This window comes from Lepisma saccharinum, chromosome 1 (assembly GCF_977018435.1).
Source record: "Lepisma saccharinum chromosome 1, izLepSacc3.1, whole genome shotgun sequence".
NCBI lineage: Eukaryota > Metazoa > Arthropoda > Insecta > Zygentoma > Lepismatidae > Lepisma > Lepisma saccharinum.
The window spans coordinates 211,724,566-211,744,719 of NC_139229.1; the positions used below are offsets into that span (position 1 = coordinate 211,724,566).

The 20,154-nt window shown below is 39.2% G+C and overlaps 1 protein-coding gene across 1 annotated transcript in view; it reads right to left on the reverse strand.

Annotated features, from left to right (window-relative positions):
* LOC145978898 (popeye domain-containing protein 3-like) overlaps positions 1-20,154 on the reverse strand; it is a 127,079-nt gene that overhangs the window by 45,513 nt on the left and 61,412 nt on the right. Inside the window, exon 5 of the mRNA XM_083111843.1 lies at positions 675-806. Within this exon, the coding sequence (XP_082967969.1) occupies positions 675-806 (132 nt within the window). The remainder of the gene's footprint in view (positions 1-674; positions 807-20,154) is intronic.

Below are 20,154 nucleotides of genomic sequence, written 5' to 3' on the forward strand. Positions count from 1 at the left end.
CCAATTGCTAACTTTGAATTGCAAGTGCTAAAATTCATCGTATTTGTACACACACACACACACACATACATGGTTTTTTAGATTTTAAAATTGTTGAACCTGACAGGGCACCTTATTTCTGGGGGCCCTCTAATTTTGCGATCTACGTAGTTTTCTGGCCATTTATGGTCCCAGGTTCCCTTCATAGTGAGCTGCCTGGAAGATTCTACACACATTTGAGTTTGTGCAGTGCCTGGAGTGCTTGATGGAAACTAATTTACACAGTTTACACTTAATGTTTCCACTCTAATCATGGACTTTTTCAGACGGAAAACTAAACCAAAATCTAAGTCAGCTACTGTAGTGTTTTTTTAACATGGAAACAAGGCTTAATAGTGTTAACATTTTCCACGCACTGTTTATGAAAAATTTTCACTCTCTGAGGAACTTTTTAGAATTAACTCAAAATTATACCATGTCTCTTTTTTTCATAATTTTCTGCTTGATTTTGGATATATTTTTTTTCCGGAGACCCAAGAAAAGTTTTCCAGGGCCGATTTGGTTCCGCAATGTTAAGTTGTGTATTCTACCGCAGTTCCCCGAAATGATCAATCTGTCAACGCACATTCACACAACACATAGACACCTTGACATCATCTACCCCTACCTCCCATAGCAATATGAAGTGAACTTACCTTTCCTGACAGTAGAAGTCCAAGCCTATCTGTCCTCGTGAGATTCTGCATTGCATACGCCTCGCCAGCGTGCAGCGACATGATTTGAGCAAACTCGGAGCTGACCATCTTTTTGAACAATATACGAGAGACCTGTAAGGACATAGAAAAAAAATGAACATCGTATTAAAATGGTTCCACAAGAGCACTGTATTTTTTATTAGATTTACACTCTTTATTGAGGCAGTGTTCATTACCCGTTACATTAGGACGATTAATCAAATATAGTAATGGCACATTTGTGTGTTATTTTGCGTTGCTCTTTTTTGTTGTCTCCAAGATAATTACTGCAATGAGGATGGATGGGAGACCAAAAACTCAAAAAACAGGTCGACACTTTACTCAAAATTCAAAACCAAGACCAACGTAAAATATTGAGACACAGGCTATTTCACATTTGAGGTAAGATTGATCTGCTCAGACTAGCAGTTGTGATTTTTTTTAGAGGTATCGATGGTCTTATCCCATCATCTTAATATGTAGAATTCAAACTAACAAAAATATCGGACCGAAACGTGTTCTCTTGTGTTGAATGAAGCACATAAAAACAATATGGAATGGATTAATGTTGCTATTAAGGGCACTTGCTCGCCCTGAGATATCTGTAAAGATTTCATTTCATTCGAATTGTGAAAAATACAGCAGATTAAGTGCGTATGCAAATTGTTTTTTATGAGAATTCTCTTAACTGGGGAAAAGCATCACTCCACGTCCCCCCGCCTTTTTTTGAGCACTGCTGCCCCTCTGAGAGAAAACCCGGCGGGCAGCCTTGGTTGCTATAAGAAGAATCAAATGCAATGAAAAAGAACATCTATAACGAATCACATTTATACACGAAGAATACAATGGAAATAAAATGTACTACATTATTCGTGTTGCTATGCGAAAAATCTAGGCTTGTTCATATTGCTAACGAAAGAACGAACTCAAATAAGAAAACCTAAGATTTTTCAAGTCTCTATACGAAGAAACCATTGTAAATAAAAGAAAAAATGAGGATTCTGTTCCTGCATGAAGAATCTAATGTAATAAAAGACAAACGATTATTTTCAAAGGATTGTTATAGCTACGCAAAGAAAAAGGATGGTTTCTACTCGTAACTTGAGAGCTAACGAGTCGGTGTTACTGTTTTCATGCAAATGCCGCCAGTAACTATCGAGTTTGAAGCAATTACAAATAAATAATTAATAAAATTGCTTCACATATTTCTTACAGTGTGGTTCAATGAGGAAAGAAAATGCAAGTTAGCATTTTTACCGGACATTCCTCTTCTAAAGTTTGCAATATATTTATGGTTCGCGTAGATGCGAAAAAGCTATCTACGAGGGTGGTTCAGCATGCTCCGCCCCTGACATAGAAGGAACCCTCGTAGGAAAACCAAATCACTGTCACTTTTCAACATAGTCCCCTGCAACATTAACACACTTTTCCAATCGGCCTTCCAGTGCTTCAATCCCAGCAGAAAAAAATTATTTTGGTTGGTCCTGCAACCAAGCATTCACAACATCCATAACCTCGGAATCACTGGCAAAATGTTTTCCACAAAGGTGTTTCTTCATGTTCGGGAACAGGTGGAAGTCACTGGGTGACAGATCTGGAGAATAAGGGGCATGAGGGACAATTTCAAACCCTGCTGCATGAATTGCAGCCACCGCAACTTGGGAGGTGTGGGCGGGAGCATTGTCACAATGGAACAACACACCACGGGGGAACATTCCGCGGCGTTTCTCCTTGATGGCAGTACGTAATTCTTCAATTAGGGTTGCAAAATAAACACCTGTGATTGTCTTTCCTGTTGGAGATAATCTATCAAAAGGATTCCTTCTGCATCCCAGAACACAGACGCCATCACTCTGCCCTTTGATGGTTGAACCTTGAATTTCTTTGGGGGTGTTTCCATTGCATGCTTTGGCGTTTTCTTTCGGGATCGAAGTGGTGAACCCACGTTTCATCCATTGTAACAAATCTCTTCAGAAACTTTGGCTTGTCAGCCTTTATTGTCCGCAACAGGTTCTGACTTTCACACGACGTGTCCTCTTTTGGTTGACCGTCAGCATTCTCGGGACCCAATGTGCATAGATTTTTTCTATTAACAAATGATGATGAAAAATTGAATGCACACTGCCAGTTGAGATGCCACATGTGTCTGCTATATGGCGGACAGTCACTCGCCGGTCTGCCATAATCATGTCATGCACTTTTGTAATCATTTCTGCTGTGGTCACCGTTGCAGATGAGCCACCACCATGCTCATCTTCACAGGTCTGCCGACCACATTTAAATTCACGGCACCATCTCTTCACTGGATCATATGAGGGGCTAGAGTCTCCAAGAGTTCCCACCATATCTGCATGGATGTCTTTCGGTGTTAGATTTTTCTTGAGTAAATATTTTATCACTGCTCGGACCTCAGATTTTTCCATTGTATTACATGTGGCTACACTTCTTACTGATCATCAACGTGTAACAAAGAGAGAAATTGTTGTAAATTCTTGAAACTTTGTGGATATTAGTCTAAAGAATGAACAATGTTACATGTAAAATTACAGGTCTCTACTATCAATGGAAATGGGTCAGGGGCGGAGCATGCTGAACCATCCTCGTAGCTATTGCACTTGATACCTTGTTTGATTGGGAGGGGTCTAGCATGAAATGTGGATCACCAATCTAATATCAGAATTAATTTTATATCAGTGAGCAGCCAGCAATACAGCTTGACACGCAGTTTCTATGGGATGAAGGAGAGAGAATATTTTTAACTTGTCAGTTTTTTGTTTTATCCTCCTTTCACATGCTTCCTTTCAGACTAGTATTGGAAAAATCTACAAAACTATTGTTTACTGGTTGCACTAATGATAAAGTAATTGGTCACTAATTTCTGGTTGATAGTTATTATACGTTGACATTTATGCAAAGTTTAGTGACAATTGAATTTTTTGTATAGGTGTGTTTTACCTACGCCACAAACTGTTTCATTGTTGCTTCGAGCAGCCATGATTGTGGCCAGTTGTAAGCATACGGAATTCAAGTGGGTGGGCGGGAAATACTAACACAGATATTCGTGATTCAAAACAAAGGTGCAGTTCGTGCAGATGTAACGAACGCTACGTGGTGGATATTTCCTTCCAAATGACAAATAAAATTGGCCGCAAACATGGCGGCTGTGCGCATCCTGACGTCACTTAAAACCCACCTATTTTTATTTCACGTCACTTCTCTGTCACCTTTAGCTAATCGCAATGATGAAATGAGTGATGATTAGATAAAGTTGATGAATAGACACTCACAAGTAACTGGATCTTGGGACTCGAACCCGGGAACGTGCTCGGCCTCAAAGCCGGCAGAAATAGTTAAACATATCACATTTATTGGAATAGTACCGAGTTTTTAGAGGGACCAAAACTATTATTGTGGAGTGGAACCAAGGGACAAATGCTCCCTTTCCCCATCAACCAATACGCCCCTGATGGGGAATAATAATAATAATAATAAAACATCCTAAATGCTTAATAAAAGAAGCCTTTATATGTTTCTCTTCAAAAGCACTGACCACGTAAGTGTCAGTTCATGTGAAACGATCGAAAAATTCTCTCTCATGGTTTCCATCTACTATAAGTTTACAACTTGTGGGGACCTTGGAGAATTTGCCCCTTTTATATAGAGGAGCGCGCGTGTGTGTGTGCCGACAGATCGCCTTGAAAGTTCTTGAACGTTGACATTTACCATTGGAAAGGTCGCGATTGTTTACGTTTGCTCCAAGAATAAATTAACCCCCTTTGCATCAAAGCTGCGTCAAAATGTCACCGGGGCGAAGGTTTAGTGGCGTGCAGCGGAGGACAATGCGTACGCAAATGAAACACGCACTTCCGGTGCAGGAAACTACCGCTGGTCGCAGGAAGACATTCCGGACGCAGAGCCAATACTCATTGACGGTGGAGGAGAGATTGGAGTTCTCCTGAGAGGCAGTTAAAGGAGTTGGGTCAGTTGGATATCCTACGAGGATGTCAGTCTCTGAACAAAAGAGTGTCGCTATCATAGGCGAACTTGGAACCTGATAATGTGCAGAGTTTGCTGTGAAAGGTGTGCATGAGACGAGATGTGCCGTGAAATGTGTATTTCGTAAAAACAAGGCAATTTATGTACAGGGTGATTCATAATTCACTATAACACATACAGAGAAAAGGTGCATATCAATGTATAAAGAATCTCTCCAAGTTTGCTACGTACTCTACAGGTGCTCGATATGTGCACCTCTGGTGATGCGGCAGACATCAATCCTGAAATCAAGTTCCTGCCACACACGTCCCAACATATCACAGCCGTCTCACATTTACCGAATTCTAAGACGCAGAACGCTTTGTGTTCACCCGCGCACGCTATGTTTGCGTAAACTGCGTTATATTGCCACCTACCGGCTAAATCTGCAATTACGTGATGAGGCCTATTGCAAGTGCAAACTTAGAAAGATTCTTTATGTGCGGATATGTATTATTTTGCTGTATGTGTTATACTTATTGTACTATAAACGTTCAACGTACGTGACACGTCTTGCGTCTCACGTAAGTTGTCCAAGCGATAATCAATTTTCCTCCTCCGTATATACTCGATTATCTAGCTCAAATTTTTGTAAACCTACAAGTTTCTTGAAATTTTCTCTTAAGGCGAGTTTTGATAAAGGACTTCATTTTGGAAAACTGAAGTAAGTGTATTGCTTTCTCTTGATCAGCGGTCATTTTAAAGCGTTACGTCATAGCCTCCCAGACGTGAATGTAGCTAATATAGCGTTGCCAAATAAAACTTATATCCATTCATTCATTTTATATTGATAGTTCTCTTTCTGGTTTGAAAATTACATGGCACTGAAACTATGAAAATAATTTTGAATCACTCTGTATAACGCCAGAAGAAGTATTTAGAATGTTCTTTGTACGTGCATTGATTTCTCTTGACCAATGGCCATTTTGAAGTATAACGTCATCCCAGGCGTAATTGTAGCGAATATAGCGTTATCAAATAATACTTTCGAGCTGCCAATTGATTTTCTGTGGTCAATTATGTTTCTGGTTTGAAAATCACATGGCACTGAAAGTGCGATAATAATTTTGAATCACTCTGTACACCACGAGAATAATGTTCTGTATATTAACCCCGCGTTTTATATTTTTCTGTCACAAGAGTCAGAGAAGTGACGCTAAAAAAAAATAAGGAACAAAGGTTTTACTAAATCGAACAATGTATTAAACACATTCTCACGAAAGAGAAAACAGGCAGACTTTGGTCTCGCCTAATGCGATAACTTGGAGGCGATATGTAAAATACGTATTGCAGGAACGAAGGAGGAGGGGGGAGTGGAATATGATCCTACAGGATAAGGAACGGAAGCTGCTTCATACTTCTCGTGACGCCGGTCATTAGAGACGGATCGAGAGCTTCTAATTCACTTCTCTCGCGTTGAAATTTCGATAACGTGTCGTGCATTCTTGGCGCAGTTATGCGGATTAATGTTCGCCACAACAGGTGGCTCAAGGAATCGCTTAAATGCGCCATTTTTTCCATTCATGGACCAGTATCGTACACAGAATGTGTGTTTTGAGGAGAGCTCAAAAAGGTGTAAAGTCCTTCTAGTAGTGTGACGTTTATTCCAGAGTCCACATTACTACGTCACAATAACCTGCCCAATCTTCTTGCGCGGTAGGGTTATGAGACTCTCCTTAAAATATTTACACTGTGCAGTGCCGGATCTACAAATCTTGCCCCTTACCTAACTACCTTAACCACACCATACACACACATACTGTATATACGTATACATACATACACATGTATAATGTATGCGTGTGTGTGTGTGTGTGTAATTCTTGATCTCATGTTGACAAAGGTACATATAAGGACCTAGAGGGTGATTCAAAAATACCTTAACACCCCCCTATAAAAAGTAATGGAGTTAGACTGGTGTAATTGGTCATGATGGAAACAGATTAGGCTTAGAGGGAACCACATTGCTGTATTCCAAGCAGACGTCCGCCTTATTGGTGACCGCCATATTGAATTCAACTCAAAATTTTTAAATGGGAAGGGGATCATGTGATATATATATATATATATATATATATATATATATATATATATATATATATATATATATATATAGGGTTTTCCAAAAAGAACGATATGATTTTACAATGAAATAAAATAAAAACTATTTCAGATACAACCAAATTTTTATATTATTTTGAAGAATAGTTTATTATATTATGTATTGAATAACACATTATTTAAATGTCCATCTCGACTTCGTGCACACGAGTGAATCTAATGGACCCAATTTTCGATGACATTGTGCAATAACTCGGGCCTAATGTCATGATTGCAGCGTTCGATGTTCAATCTTAATGCATCAAGGGTTTGTGGTCTGCTTGCATAAACTCTAGATTTCAAATAACCCCACACAAAGCAAACAAGAGGAGTTAAATCACAACTTCTTGGAGGCCAACTAACAGTTGCATTTTTTGAAATTATCCTTGTACCAAACAGTTCTTGCAATACGTCGATAGTGGCATTAGCAGTGTGACATGTGGCACCGTCATGTTGAAACCATATGTCCTCCAAATCATTTTCATCTAAATTTGGCCACAAAAAATATGTTAACATCAATCGGTACCGCTCACCAGTCACTGTAACTGCATCTCCTACCTCGTTTTGGAAAGAAAATGGTCCGATAATGCCACCATGCCATAAACCACACCATACAGTGACCTTTTGCGGATGCAAGGGCTTCTCGTGAATATACTAAACACAAATGACAACTAGTGACAGTTATAACATTTGAAGCATAGTTGCCAGTTCATTTCAAAATTATATCCTTCTTATTGGAAATCCCTTTATATGACACTTTCTTCTCACACTTGGAAAATGATACATTTGTTACATTCATGCAGTCATAACTTTTTCCTGATTAAAGATAGGTTGAAGAAACCTTCACCACCGTATTTCTCGTGAAATTCTAGCCTGAATTTATTCTAGTCTAACTGTCACGCGGAGGTGGGTGATCTAAGGTCGAAAATTTTGTCGGCTTTGTTCCAGCATATAGCGGCTCTAGGGCCCACCCAGCCTCAAATCAAATGGTATCCGGGGTGGTTAGGGCCACCGCAGCGTGCTGCTGATCACATCGCCTCCAAGATGGCCGACATCGAAAATATATGGCCGTTCGCCGTGATTACAAAAATGAAAGCGTAACTAAATAGCTACGCACGAAAATACAAATTTCAATGTAAGCATACTCAACCTCCTAGAACAAGAACTCGTAATACCATAGAAGCAGAAAGGAAATAGCATTCAAAAATTGTTAATGATGGATATAACTTCCTGAAGAAAGCGAACGATATCAATGTGTTGGAAGATTTATAATTCTACGTGTCGGCAGCTTTGGCTAGAAATCGTTTTGAAATAGGCGGTGGGAGCCAACAAAATGACGACGACGTAGACGACTTCTTACCTTATGCACAAGGTTTATTGAAGCCTTTCGGTTGCTAGATTCTGGAAATTTCTAGATGATTCCGGAAATAGGTTCAGTTTCCGGTGCAGATGTCCTGGGATCCTAGACAACTCCTAGTACTGTGTACAATGAATATTCTTCAACGTAAATTCCATAACTCTGAATTCAACAACAGTACACAAATAAAACGTCCATAGTCAGATAATATACGAGGCGTAACAAACTTTATTCTCTACATCTGAGTATACTATATGATTGCATGTTTCTGATTCCCCCGGGGTTCCTGTTTTATATATCTGTATTCCTTTGTGAACTACACGTATTTTCCTTCTTCTCATTTTTCATACACACTATAGTTCCTGAGTACATTTTATAATTATCCAGTTTTCATACAATTGTCACACATTTAGTCTGTGCCCTTTATTTTCTATATTACGTTTTATTTCCCTGTTCTCCTCTAATTTCATATTATTCCTTTCATCCTTTCATTTTCCTTCTTATTCTCAATAAATTATTAGTACTCCTCTTTCTGTGTAAATATACAGGATTGTTCTAAATTAGTTACTAAAAGTAACAAACGTACAGTCAACTGCAAAGATAATGGTAGGCATATTCTCCATTGCTATATCCATCCTTTTTTTATTCTACATCCTGTGTTGGTTTAAGGTATGACATTCTGTTGATACGAAGCAGATTTTATCTTCTACTTATTGACGTGTTTAATTCAATTCATGATCAGCACATTCTGAAAAACACCTACTATTACTTTTGCCGTTTGGTGTACATAATTAATTTCTGTGCCCAACATTCCAGAACGTTATGAAGTGTCTTTCTTTCACAGAAAGTCCCACACCCACTCACGTTTAATGTGACTTCCTGTTATTAGTCTGCATATACTAGGCCTTTTCCAATCTTTCTGACCAAATTCGTCAAACGGACCTTTGGTGGTTTTTGCTTAAGGAGAAGCTTGCGATATGTTCTTCTGAATAGTCATTGAGCAGTTATTTTCGACTCGGTTTCGTAAAACCACTCCCCGCGCTCTTCAAAATCCATAAGTGGCACGTGGCACAGTGGTTCGCATACCACTTTAAACTGTAGGTCTTGTCCCGATTAGCCTTTCTGTGCATAAAGCGAACTTAAAGGAACAAATCAATCAATAGAGCCTTCATAAGTCCCCATGTTAACCAAAGTATTGGAGTGACAATGCAGTATACTTTAAATTTTTGTGGGTGGTATTTTTCGGAGTTCTTAATGTTACTTTCAGGTAACTAATTTAGAACAACTGTGCATAAAGACCTTTTATTTTTGTTTCTATCACATGTCTCCTTTTCCTTATTTCTTTCTTAGGTATTTCTTTCTTTAGGATTATTCTCATACATTGGCCTCCTTTCTTGTTTTACATGTTTTTTTTTCTATTCTCAGTTTTTTTCTTCTGTATTTGTCTTTTTAGGATTATTCGCATACTGTAGTTTGGCTGGCTATCCTCTCGTGTTTCACATGTTTTTCTTCTGTTCTCGGTTTTCTATCATAGGTATTTCTTTTTTAATATTCTTATACATTGACTATTCTTCCTTGCTGGTTTTGATGGAATCTTATTCGATGAAATTGAACATCTTCCGCCCCAAACCTCCCAAATTTACCTGTCCATATGTATCCCGCAGACCAATCAACACCCCTTGCTACGCCCATCGCAGGCGTCCCCTTATCCTCATTCATTCTCAATACTGAAGCCTTTCCCAGTATTCATCCCCCCCCCCCCCCATGCCACAACAACCAACCACCAGAATACAGAAATCATTCAACTAAAGTCCGATTTAGATAAACCAATTGTGCCCCTAATTTCACCAACCATCCCATTTCTGATGCATCCCGCAGACCAATCCTCTCCGATCCTCGCATTTCAGGAAACCCATATTATCCCCTATCTAACCTAGTACTGAAACTATCCCTGTATTAAATAAAAAAGAAGAAGTACTGTAAATAAATATTAGAAATACTAAATAAAATCATAAAAAGAAAAAAATGTAATCTAATTGCTAACACCCACCAATTCACAGAAGTCATTTCATTCCTGTAGTACCTACACTATCTAAACCCTGTCCCAGCTAAATGTAGAGCAGAGCCGCGCATATCGGCAGAGGAGGAGGAGGAAAATGGAGTGGTGAAAGCGCAGGGTTGCCAACCGTACATGTACGGATGTACGGTCCAGACAATAGTCCGTACGCTAAATGCACGGCTTGTCAAAATTTGCTCTTGCAGTTTTATCCCTAATATTTCACTAAAAAAATCATAAAGCAATCGTACGGACCTGGAGACAAAAATACGGTCCGTCTACCATGTGCGTTCGGTATTATTCTTTTCAAAAGTTTGCAACGCTGCATAGCGAAGGACGAAATCGGGTAACTCCCGTCGCCCATTACACAATCCCGTTTCTCTCACTGTTCATTGGTGGAGCCGTCTCGCGTCACTACTTGCGCAGAGACTTGTTCTCGTTCGCCTGGTCTACAGTTAGCTGGTACGGAGTTTATACCGAATAATTTAGCATAAACTATTGTAAACCAACCTGTTTCTGAATCTCAGGAAATGGGTTGGTATCTTTGTTTTCTTTTTCTTCCTTTTTTCTTTTATGTATATGTGTATAATAATTATAAACAATAAAGGACAAAAAGAAAACCGTAGAACCGTATAACCTTTCGCAGGAACTGAAGCCCTGGATTTAAATGTTCAGGCACCAGGGCATAAGCGAATACCCCTGAATGTATGCGGGTGGAGGCTGGGCATATTCGGGGGTTCCCCTCCTTTTTTTATTCCTTGTTTCTCAGTTTTCTTTATTAGACATTACTTTTTTAGGATTATTCTCATACATTGGTTATACTTCCTTGTTTCACATATGCTTTTCTTTATATTCTCAGTTTTCTTCTTATTTCCCATTTCCTCAGTAAGTCTCATTTTCAATGTTTCCTTAACTTCTTTTTCACCTTTTTCTATCACTTGCATTCAATATTTGTCCCCTCTTTATGCACCTTTTAGGAACAAGAAAGAAATTGACGAAGTAAACATAAGAGACAGTAACGTTCGCGTGATCCGATATCCACATCAACGTAAAGTGGCTGTTCTTGGGCACAGGCTACTCACGACGCTCGCTTCCTCTTCTTCGTTCAGCTGAAGTGTGCCCTAATGCACAGTTTACCCTACCAAATAACAGCCTGGAAGTAGGTCAGATAAGAATGCTTTTGTTTCTCCTTGTTCAGGCTCGGATTTTGATAGATCTTGCATGTTGGGCGGTTCGTACCAGTCTGATGGGCCTCTCCTTCATCTCGGAAGCAGCAATTGAATGATAAAAAGAGTCTGAACATAAATTTTCCTGGGTATTGTAAAGATGACAGCGGTTGGTGCCAGCGGTCTTGCATTTTTCTTTCTCCCTTTTATGTCTTATCTCTTTAATATGAATTATGCTGTTTTGTGGTTTACATTCGAGAAAAATGCCCGTTACGTCAGAAGACTGAAAATGCGTCAGCTCGATGACACGTGCATTTCTTATCCTGTTCCGTGAAGTTCGGTTCAAAAATTTTATTTACAGAGCTGATGTTCTTCTTGTTGAACACTTTTATTGAGTTTAGAGCCAAATGAATAGAGCTTCAATATATAATCGTTCCATGTAATTTTCAATATAGACCACTCTTTTACAAACTACACTTAAAGTCTACAACCCAGTGGTAGCTAGCATTTCGCGAAGACTACTTCGAACAGCACTATTAAGAAATATCAATTTCTATTTTCTACATTGAAAGTAGATTGTCCGTTTTAAGGTTTTTATTGATAGACAATCTCTCACGTCGGATTTACACCAGAATATTCAAAATTAGAATTCTATATCTTCGTTTTTGATCGCATATTTGTTTTTTGACGCGACGATGAGGATAAATCGTAAAATTAAATAAAGGGACATTCCCAGACTAGGACTCGAACCTGGAACCTTCGGTGTTCAGATCAAGAGTAGATCACTCAACGCGGTGTGTCACCAAGGTGGCTATTATTGTGTTTTTCAACCCAAGGTATGGGCGCTTAGTTCATATTGGATATTCGACCCCGGATTAAAATGATCGCGATCTCAAAATTTACAACACCTGAAATATCTATAATAGCACAATTTTCCCAAGAATATAAGATTACGAGAAGTTTTGGAAATTTTGGAAATCACGGTTAAAGAGTAACAATTCTTCTTTGTACATTTGTAAGTCTCCATCTCATTCTCTTAATTAAGTAACTCTCTGGCATCCATGAACCATCAGGTTTAATGTCGCCGCAGTATATGTTTCCCACCTGTCCCTATCCCCTGGGCAAGATCAATCCATTCTTGACCATCCTTACCAGTTCCCTTTAGGTTAATTTTCATATTACCATTCTATTTCCGTCTTCACCTTCCTAAAGGTTTCTTGCCATCAGATTTCCCAACAAGAAGCCTGTAAACTCTTCTATCTTCTTCCATGCCTGGACTATGCTATAACTTCTGAACTTAGCAAGTTGCTACCTTAAAAACACAAAGTAGGTACTTGTAATTTAACCTCACTTGGCAAATATTAACTCTGCAATAATGTATTAACGTTTATTGCAGAAACAATGGATGAAGCCTACGATTTTTTCATGTTTTATGCATAACAATGTTAAAATATTCAACAATACGCGACAGTAGCTATGAAACTACTGAATTCACTGCTCACTGCGATGTAGAGGAAAATTATTTCTATCAAACTGGGGTAAGGTATCCATATTCTATTTAGTTTTAATTTCAGTCCAGGGAACCTACGTGATGTAGCTAAACCATGATAGACAGAGGATAATGCGTAAGTTTTCATTATTGTTAATGACAACTGACATTTTTGTACTTATTATCTTTGTAATTCTGCATGCAACGCCCGGATATGTAACAAATCTAGAATTTCGAGAAAAAGAACTAGTGAATTTAATTTTGACATATTAATACATGTCAGGATTTGTGACATCATTTTACTGATAATTTCTTATTCAAACTTTACTATAACTAACAAAAATATAGATATTAGTCTGATTACATGATTCTTCAAATTATTTATCCCAAAATTCTAATTTGCTATTTAGGTTGCTTGCTATCACAGGTTCTTGCATACGCAGAATTCAGTTTTCTTGTACTAAAATTTACTTTGACGTGTGTAACAACTTGAGAGTTCAAATTCAAAAAATCCTGAAATGTGGCTATTGTATCGCGTTCGAACAAATAAGGAACAACAACAGTAATTTAACTAAGAGTTTATGGAATTTAATGTAACCTAATATATGACGTTATGATTGAATCTATCTCAACCAGAAAAGGTAGAGATCATACTCTTTTGCAGTGATGTGTGTAGGCCAAGGGATTTCTTAAAGAAGAATCTGAATGTAGAAGGAGTGGGAGGGTATTACTTTTTAAGAAGTCAGTGTTATATCTCATGTAACTGACGTTCTTTTATGTATGTGCGTTACATTATTTTAGTAAATCACTTCATATAAATGTATTAGGGCAATAATTTGCCGAGTTAAATTTCTCATTTGCGGTCTATACGTTAACTTGAATGTTCGGCTACTACATTCTAATCTGGATTTCTCAAATTCAATTCCTGCCGGAAAGGGATGGATTTCCATGGATCGGATACCAATTAAAACTGTAGGGCCGTTTCCAGAAAGCATCTGTGCGTAGAAATGGACAAATTTGGCCGCATTTTTAGGCCGTGTAGCTTCCACTCCCTGAATCCACGAGCTCTCTAATTCCCAGTCCAAACGGGGAGAGGGAGAAGTGCTGGTCGAGTAACCTTCCCTTCCTGTTTACGCGGGGCCTTAGTCGAAGCTCCACCCTCCCCTCCTCCGTTGGGCAAGGGTTTACGTGAAGACACATAAATAACCTAATGGGGGTGTGATAGTAGACGACAGGTTGGGCGCAGGCTGTTCAGAATTAGTGAGCTCTTCAATACTACCCCTCACGAAAGTTCTACCTTTTACTGAGTATTGTTCTTATTATACAGGGTCTATTTAAATTTCCATTGGCAATTTACGTCTGCTTTAAAGTTTCAACTGTTGCAGCCACGTGCTGCGATGACGCTGTACAATAAGAGTTTTTTTCTTTATCATTACTTGTTCCGCGTCATTGAAATTTGTTACTTGTTTGCTTTTATGCACAAAAATGCTATTCGGAACCAGTCCAACAGTTTGAAGTGAGATCCGAACCATTGGATCAACGGGACACTTTGTTACAGTGCTAATTTACCACACCACTGTCGAGAAGAACATTTCATATAGCGCTCATGCGGAAAGAATTACATAACTCAAACATCGCTGTTTTCGAGTCACCTGAAGGAAGTGAAAGGTGTAGAGAACCTCAGAGAGCACTCTTGACACAATGACACTGACCATTTGAATTTTTATGTTTCTTCTCTACATTCGGTGAGATTACGTTTGCTTTCAACTCTTTCACATCATGCTTTCAGTCCAACGGTAAGTATGCACCTTTGTTTGTAGTTCATCATTAATTATATTGAATTCTGATTTGCAACTGTGTTCATGATTTAATTTGAGGTGTGACGTAGCTACGATGATAATTTTATCTAGTGACGTTATTGATGGTAAGAAATAATAAAAATGCTTCATAACTGCTTTCTCCACTTTTTGATATGCGACTTTATTCGTCAATAATGTATCATATATACTTGTATGTGCGATTTCTAATATTTCTTCTTGTGACGTCATTGACAAACGTTATATTGCGTTCTCAGGAATGAGTCGTTGTTGTGACAAAATATCAACCTTCAAGTGATATAGAAACTGATAATAAACCAGTGGATTGTAGTAGAAAATATATCTTTTGTGTTTCAGTGTTTGTAGTGGCTATATTTATTCTTTGCTATCACCTTCCGTACTGATGGAATAGCTACGCTGCTGTCAGCAATTAAGAAATCAAGATACAACTGAGCAACAAACACCAAATGAGAATGGTACGTACATTTTGCTGAACATAGAATTACAAAGAGATTAGAAATATATATCTTCTGTATTTTCTGTTATTAGATGGTGTCGCGAGTAATTCGTACTCTAATAATTGATTAGTTTATTAAATTTTGTCATAGTTTATAGTGCATGTACACTTAAAAGAGCTTACAAATTTGTTGCCAGTGTGAAATGAAAATGCGAAGACCTAGGTTATGGACGTGTAATGACAATATCTCAAACTTGTTATTCAAAATTGTTTTTTTCAATCTACTGTATTATCTATGGTCCTTTCTCTTTTTAAGGTTCCACAAAGGCTGCCAACAAGTCTGAACTAGTTCCGACGTAGTCTTCAATGTACGTACATTCAAGCGGTTCAAAAGTTCAACAAATCCATTACGCACAAGTAACTGATAAAACCAGCCGTAAAGTGGAAGGGATTCAATACATAAACCGATCGAAACAGAAGCGAAGACACAATTGAAAGTTAATTCACTTGCTCGGCGGAAGTTTAGGTCACGGCCGCGTCTGAATCGGCAGCAGATGTCGCCTAGAGCACCGTTCCATCCGAGGAATCAGCCTTCCTCCGTTGTCCGAATTGGCGGCATAGGTGGAGTTGGAGGGGAGATGTGGAAAACGCGACAGATGCACGCTTCAACTCGCTGTGGCACTGTGCTTGGCAGCCATATTGCAACTTTCACTTTACAGAGGCAACGTTACTGAATAGACAGACGATGTAAAAGTTTGTGCTACTTGGACATTTTATCAATAACACTGTATGTAGAAACAATGTAAAAGATGAAATTACATGCCACATTTTCAATATGAGTAGTAAATAGGTGGAAATCATTGTGATGTTTGGTTGGTGTCTACCATCTGCTTCCTTACTGTGCGCCTCCCACCCAGAGCGCTGTAGGTAACGTTCGAGCCGACACCTGGCGGGAAAAGTGTCAACCGTACTGCAAGGGGACATTTAGATTCGGACGACTTCGACGGCACACGAAGCAACGGAGCGCTTGCCAATCCGGACGCAACCTGTATCTCGGCTATAAGGTCAGCCAGGAAAACTCGAAACCCTCTTTCACTTTCATATTCACGAATTGTGCACAGTAAACATTTTACAGCTGGAAAAGTGTGAATAACCAGTGGGAGTTAACTTCAGTATGAATCAAGAAATCGATATTCTTGTGCGTTGTTGGACATAAAATTACTGAAAGTTGGGAAAGACTCCACGACCTCTCTTCTACAAAACGTCCTACTCTGAAACACAGTTCAAAGAAGCTATTGTTATCAAGAAAAGGAAGACCACAGAAGGATAGTTGAGAGGGAGAGTGATTGCAAACATGAAATTTCTAAGAAGAAGAAGGATTGATGGATTTCTCTCCACAGTATTATCCCAGTTACGTTTCTTTTCATGAAATACATGTATGGATTATATGTATTATATTATAACTTAGTCCTAGGCTTAATGGTATCATTATTATAAGAAAAAAATTGTTGAGTTACGTAAGTGGATGTGGGTAAGAGTTGGTTATGAAAAATTTCAAAAGGGAATGTCAAAACTATGTGTTAACAATTCAACAGAAATTAGATTCTCGTATGTTCATATACAGCGGCAGCTCGTGACATTTCAAAGATGCGTACTGCACGTGATGATGTTCTTTCTTGCATTTACAATGAACCCCCCTCCCCACATGGAAGAATTAGCGTACACAGGATTTTTATTTTCGGAGGGGACTGGAATTGTAAAAGTGGGTATCATGTACTTGCTTTCCCGATAGGCGCGGGATAAAGTATATTTATTTTGCAATTACCATATTCAAAGTTGTTCAAAAAGACAAAAACGGTAATCAGAGGTATGTATTTACTGCTTTGTTTTTCCTCCAGTTCCTTACTGCTTTCGTTCGAAAATGTTGATTTCATCAACATTTCGGGAGGGGATGTAGCCCCTCATGTACGCCAGTGCTTGGAACAAGAAAACACAGTAACAACGACTGCTTCACATGCCTCGCGTCTAACACAACGTACCGTCCGAAAATATTCGGGTCTGATGAAGTCGGATTAGAACAACGTACGATGTTTTTGTTTCACTCACACTCTTGTATACAAGTGTTCCAGAGTTCGAAATCCGTGGTGGGGCAAGGGAAGAGGAAATTCCCGTGGTTCGACTTGCGAATAAAACTGTAGGGCCGTTTCCAGAAAGCATCTGTGCGTAGAAATGGACAAATTTGGCCGCATTTTTAGGCCGTGTAGCTTCCACTCCCTGAATCCACGAGCTCTCTAATTCCCAGTCCAAACGGGGAGAGGGAGAAGTGCTGGTCGAGTAACCTTCCCTTCCTGTTTACGCGGGGCCTTAGTCGAAGCTCCACCCTCCCCTCCTCCGTTGGGCAAGGGTTTACGTGCAGACACATAAATAATCTAATGGGGGTGTGATAGTAGACGACAGGTTGGGCGCAGGCTGTTCAGAATTAGTGAGCTCTTCAATACTACCCCTCGCGAAACTTCTACCTTTTACTGAGTATTGTTCTTATTATACAGGGTCTATTTATATTTCCATTGGCAATTTACGTCTGCTTTAAAGTTTCAACTGTCGCAGCTACGTGCTGTGATGACTCTGTACAATAAGAGTTATTTTTTATCATCACTTTTTCTGCGTCATTGAAATTTGTTATTCGTTCTTTTTATGCACAAGTATGCTATTCGGAACCAGACCAACAGTTTGAAGTAAGATTCGAACCATTTATGTCCTCACCAGGAATCGAACACCGAATCACTTCATTACAATGTGTATGCGTTACCCACAGTGTCATCGGGAAAGGCTTAATTCAATGTTTGCAAGTTACATACAATTTCTGTCGTGAATTAGCTAAACGTTGAGAACTAATTCGCATTTTTCTTTAGTGAATGCAAGATTTCACACCGAAGCGACACGTACCGTGTGTCACTTGAAGACTTCGCCAATCGAGAACAGGGCTGTGAAGCGTGTTATAACAACACTTGATTGTGGTTGCCTTTTTCACCAGTTTGTTCGTAGATGTTAATCATTTTCTTGATGTTCGTACTGCATATAGGTTCCTACGGATATTCTTAATGCATATGTAGGTTTGCAGCGCTTTAATCTAAGACTAAACTTAGGCTAAGTTCCACATGCACTTTTTCCAGTGTCGAATCTCTTCTCCGTTAAGTCCACTTTATGCTCACATAGGCTAATCAGGACTGGACCTACAGTTTAAAGTTGCATCCGAACCACTGTGCAGTGTGCCTTCACCGGGTATCGAACCCGGGATCCCTTGATTACAAGGCGACGACGTTACCACTGTGCCATCGGGACATGTTTACTAGCTGTATCTAAATCACTTAACTTTGTGAGTAGAGCAATGAACCCGGTTCTGCGCCCGAAAATGGCGCTCGGTGGCGCTCGCAGTGTTGCTAACTCCTCACTTGAAAAAATCACCAAGGTTTTTGTTTTTGGGTCTAACCTAACCTCAAGCAAGGAGCTGGTAACACTGCTTGAGGCTTTTCTCGCAGTGTGGCCAACTCCTCACTTAAAAAATCACCAAGGTTTGTTTTTGGGTCTAACCTAACCTCAAACAAGGAGCTGGCAATACTGCTTGAGGTTTGTCTTGGAGTATTGCCAACATCTTACTCGAAAAGTCACCAAGGTTTTTGTTTTTGGGTCTAACCTAACCTCAAACAAGGAGCTGGCAATACTGCTTGAGGTTTTACAGTGCATAAAGCAATTTGCCAACCTACTGGTTTGCCATAGTTTTTTTACAAAAAAGAGAGAGGGAAAAGTTAAACAACCGATAGTGTTGCTAATATTTACCTACAGCTTTTTTTTACTTGGCAAGAGCTATCTTACTTGAGGCTTAACTAATTTATATACTGACGTAACATACACACACTGAGCAAAAAGAGTCGGCAACAAACATATACTGCCATAAAAAAGAGAGGGATAGATAGATAGATAGATAGCAACACAGTATGTGTGTGCGTGTATAATATGTAGCATTATTAACTAGAGTGTGTTGGCAACCCACCTATAACTAAAAAATAGAGATGCCAATGTTGCTGTAAGCTAAAGAGAGAGACTAAGCTGGCAACAGTGGTGAGCGAATATGCATTATTTCCAAGTCCCGAGCGCCAATGTATATCGTGATTTTTGCAAACCTCTCTCGCGGCAACGATGCGCCACACACACACGTACGTACTTCTTTTTATTTTTGTATTTTCATCTACTGAAGTGACTGAAGGGCAAACTGAAAATCTGTAGTCAACTCAACCATGTAAAAACTTTGGGTGGGTGACTGCGGGAAGCCATCAATTACAGTCTATCTACAATTTTCATCGACTGTTGGGAGTGACTGAGAGGATAATCTGAAAATCTGTGGTCAACTCAACTGTGTTGTGTGGAAACTTGGGCGGGTAACTATGGGAAACCATCAATCATACAACAGGAAGCTGTCAATTACCTGGGTGCGACTACAAAAAGTTGTCCATCGAGTTGATGGTATCATTACAGCCCAGGATACTAAAGCAACAGAGCGAAACGATATGCTTGAAAGCAATCGTGGGGGGAGAAAAGAGCTGCCGTGGGAAATCACTGCTGCGATGTCGCGTAACAATCAAACCGGATGGGTTGGGTACGATGGGTGCGATCAACTAGCGGCAGCGGTAACAATTAAACCGGATGTTTAAATATCTGGGCGTGATAAGCTTTTTTGAAACTCGACAAAAATTAAGATTATTTGTTACTGCCGAAAACTAGCGCACATTAGTTGCAGTCGAGTATTGCTACTGGGCAGTCGCATAAAAGTGTACGCTATACCAAGTGTAAATATCAAGTGTTATAGAAGCTGAATTAGTTTGGTCTGTCAGGTGAGTACCATATCAGCATAAGTTATACGCACACAAGTTGCTTGACTAGCTATAAAACTAAAATTTACGCAATTA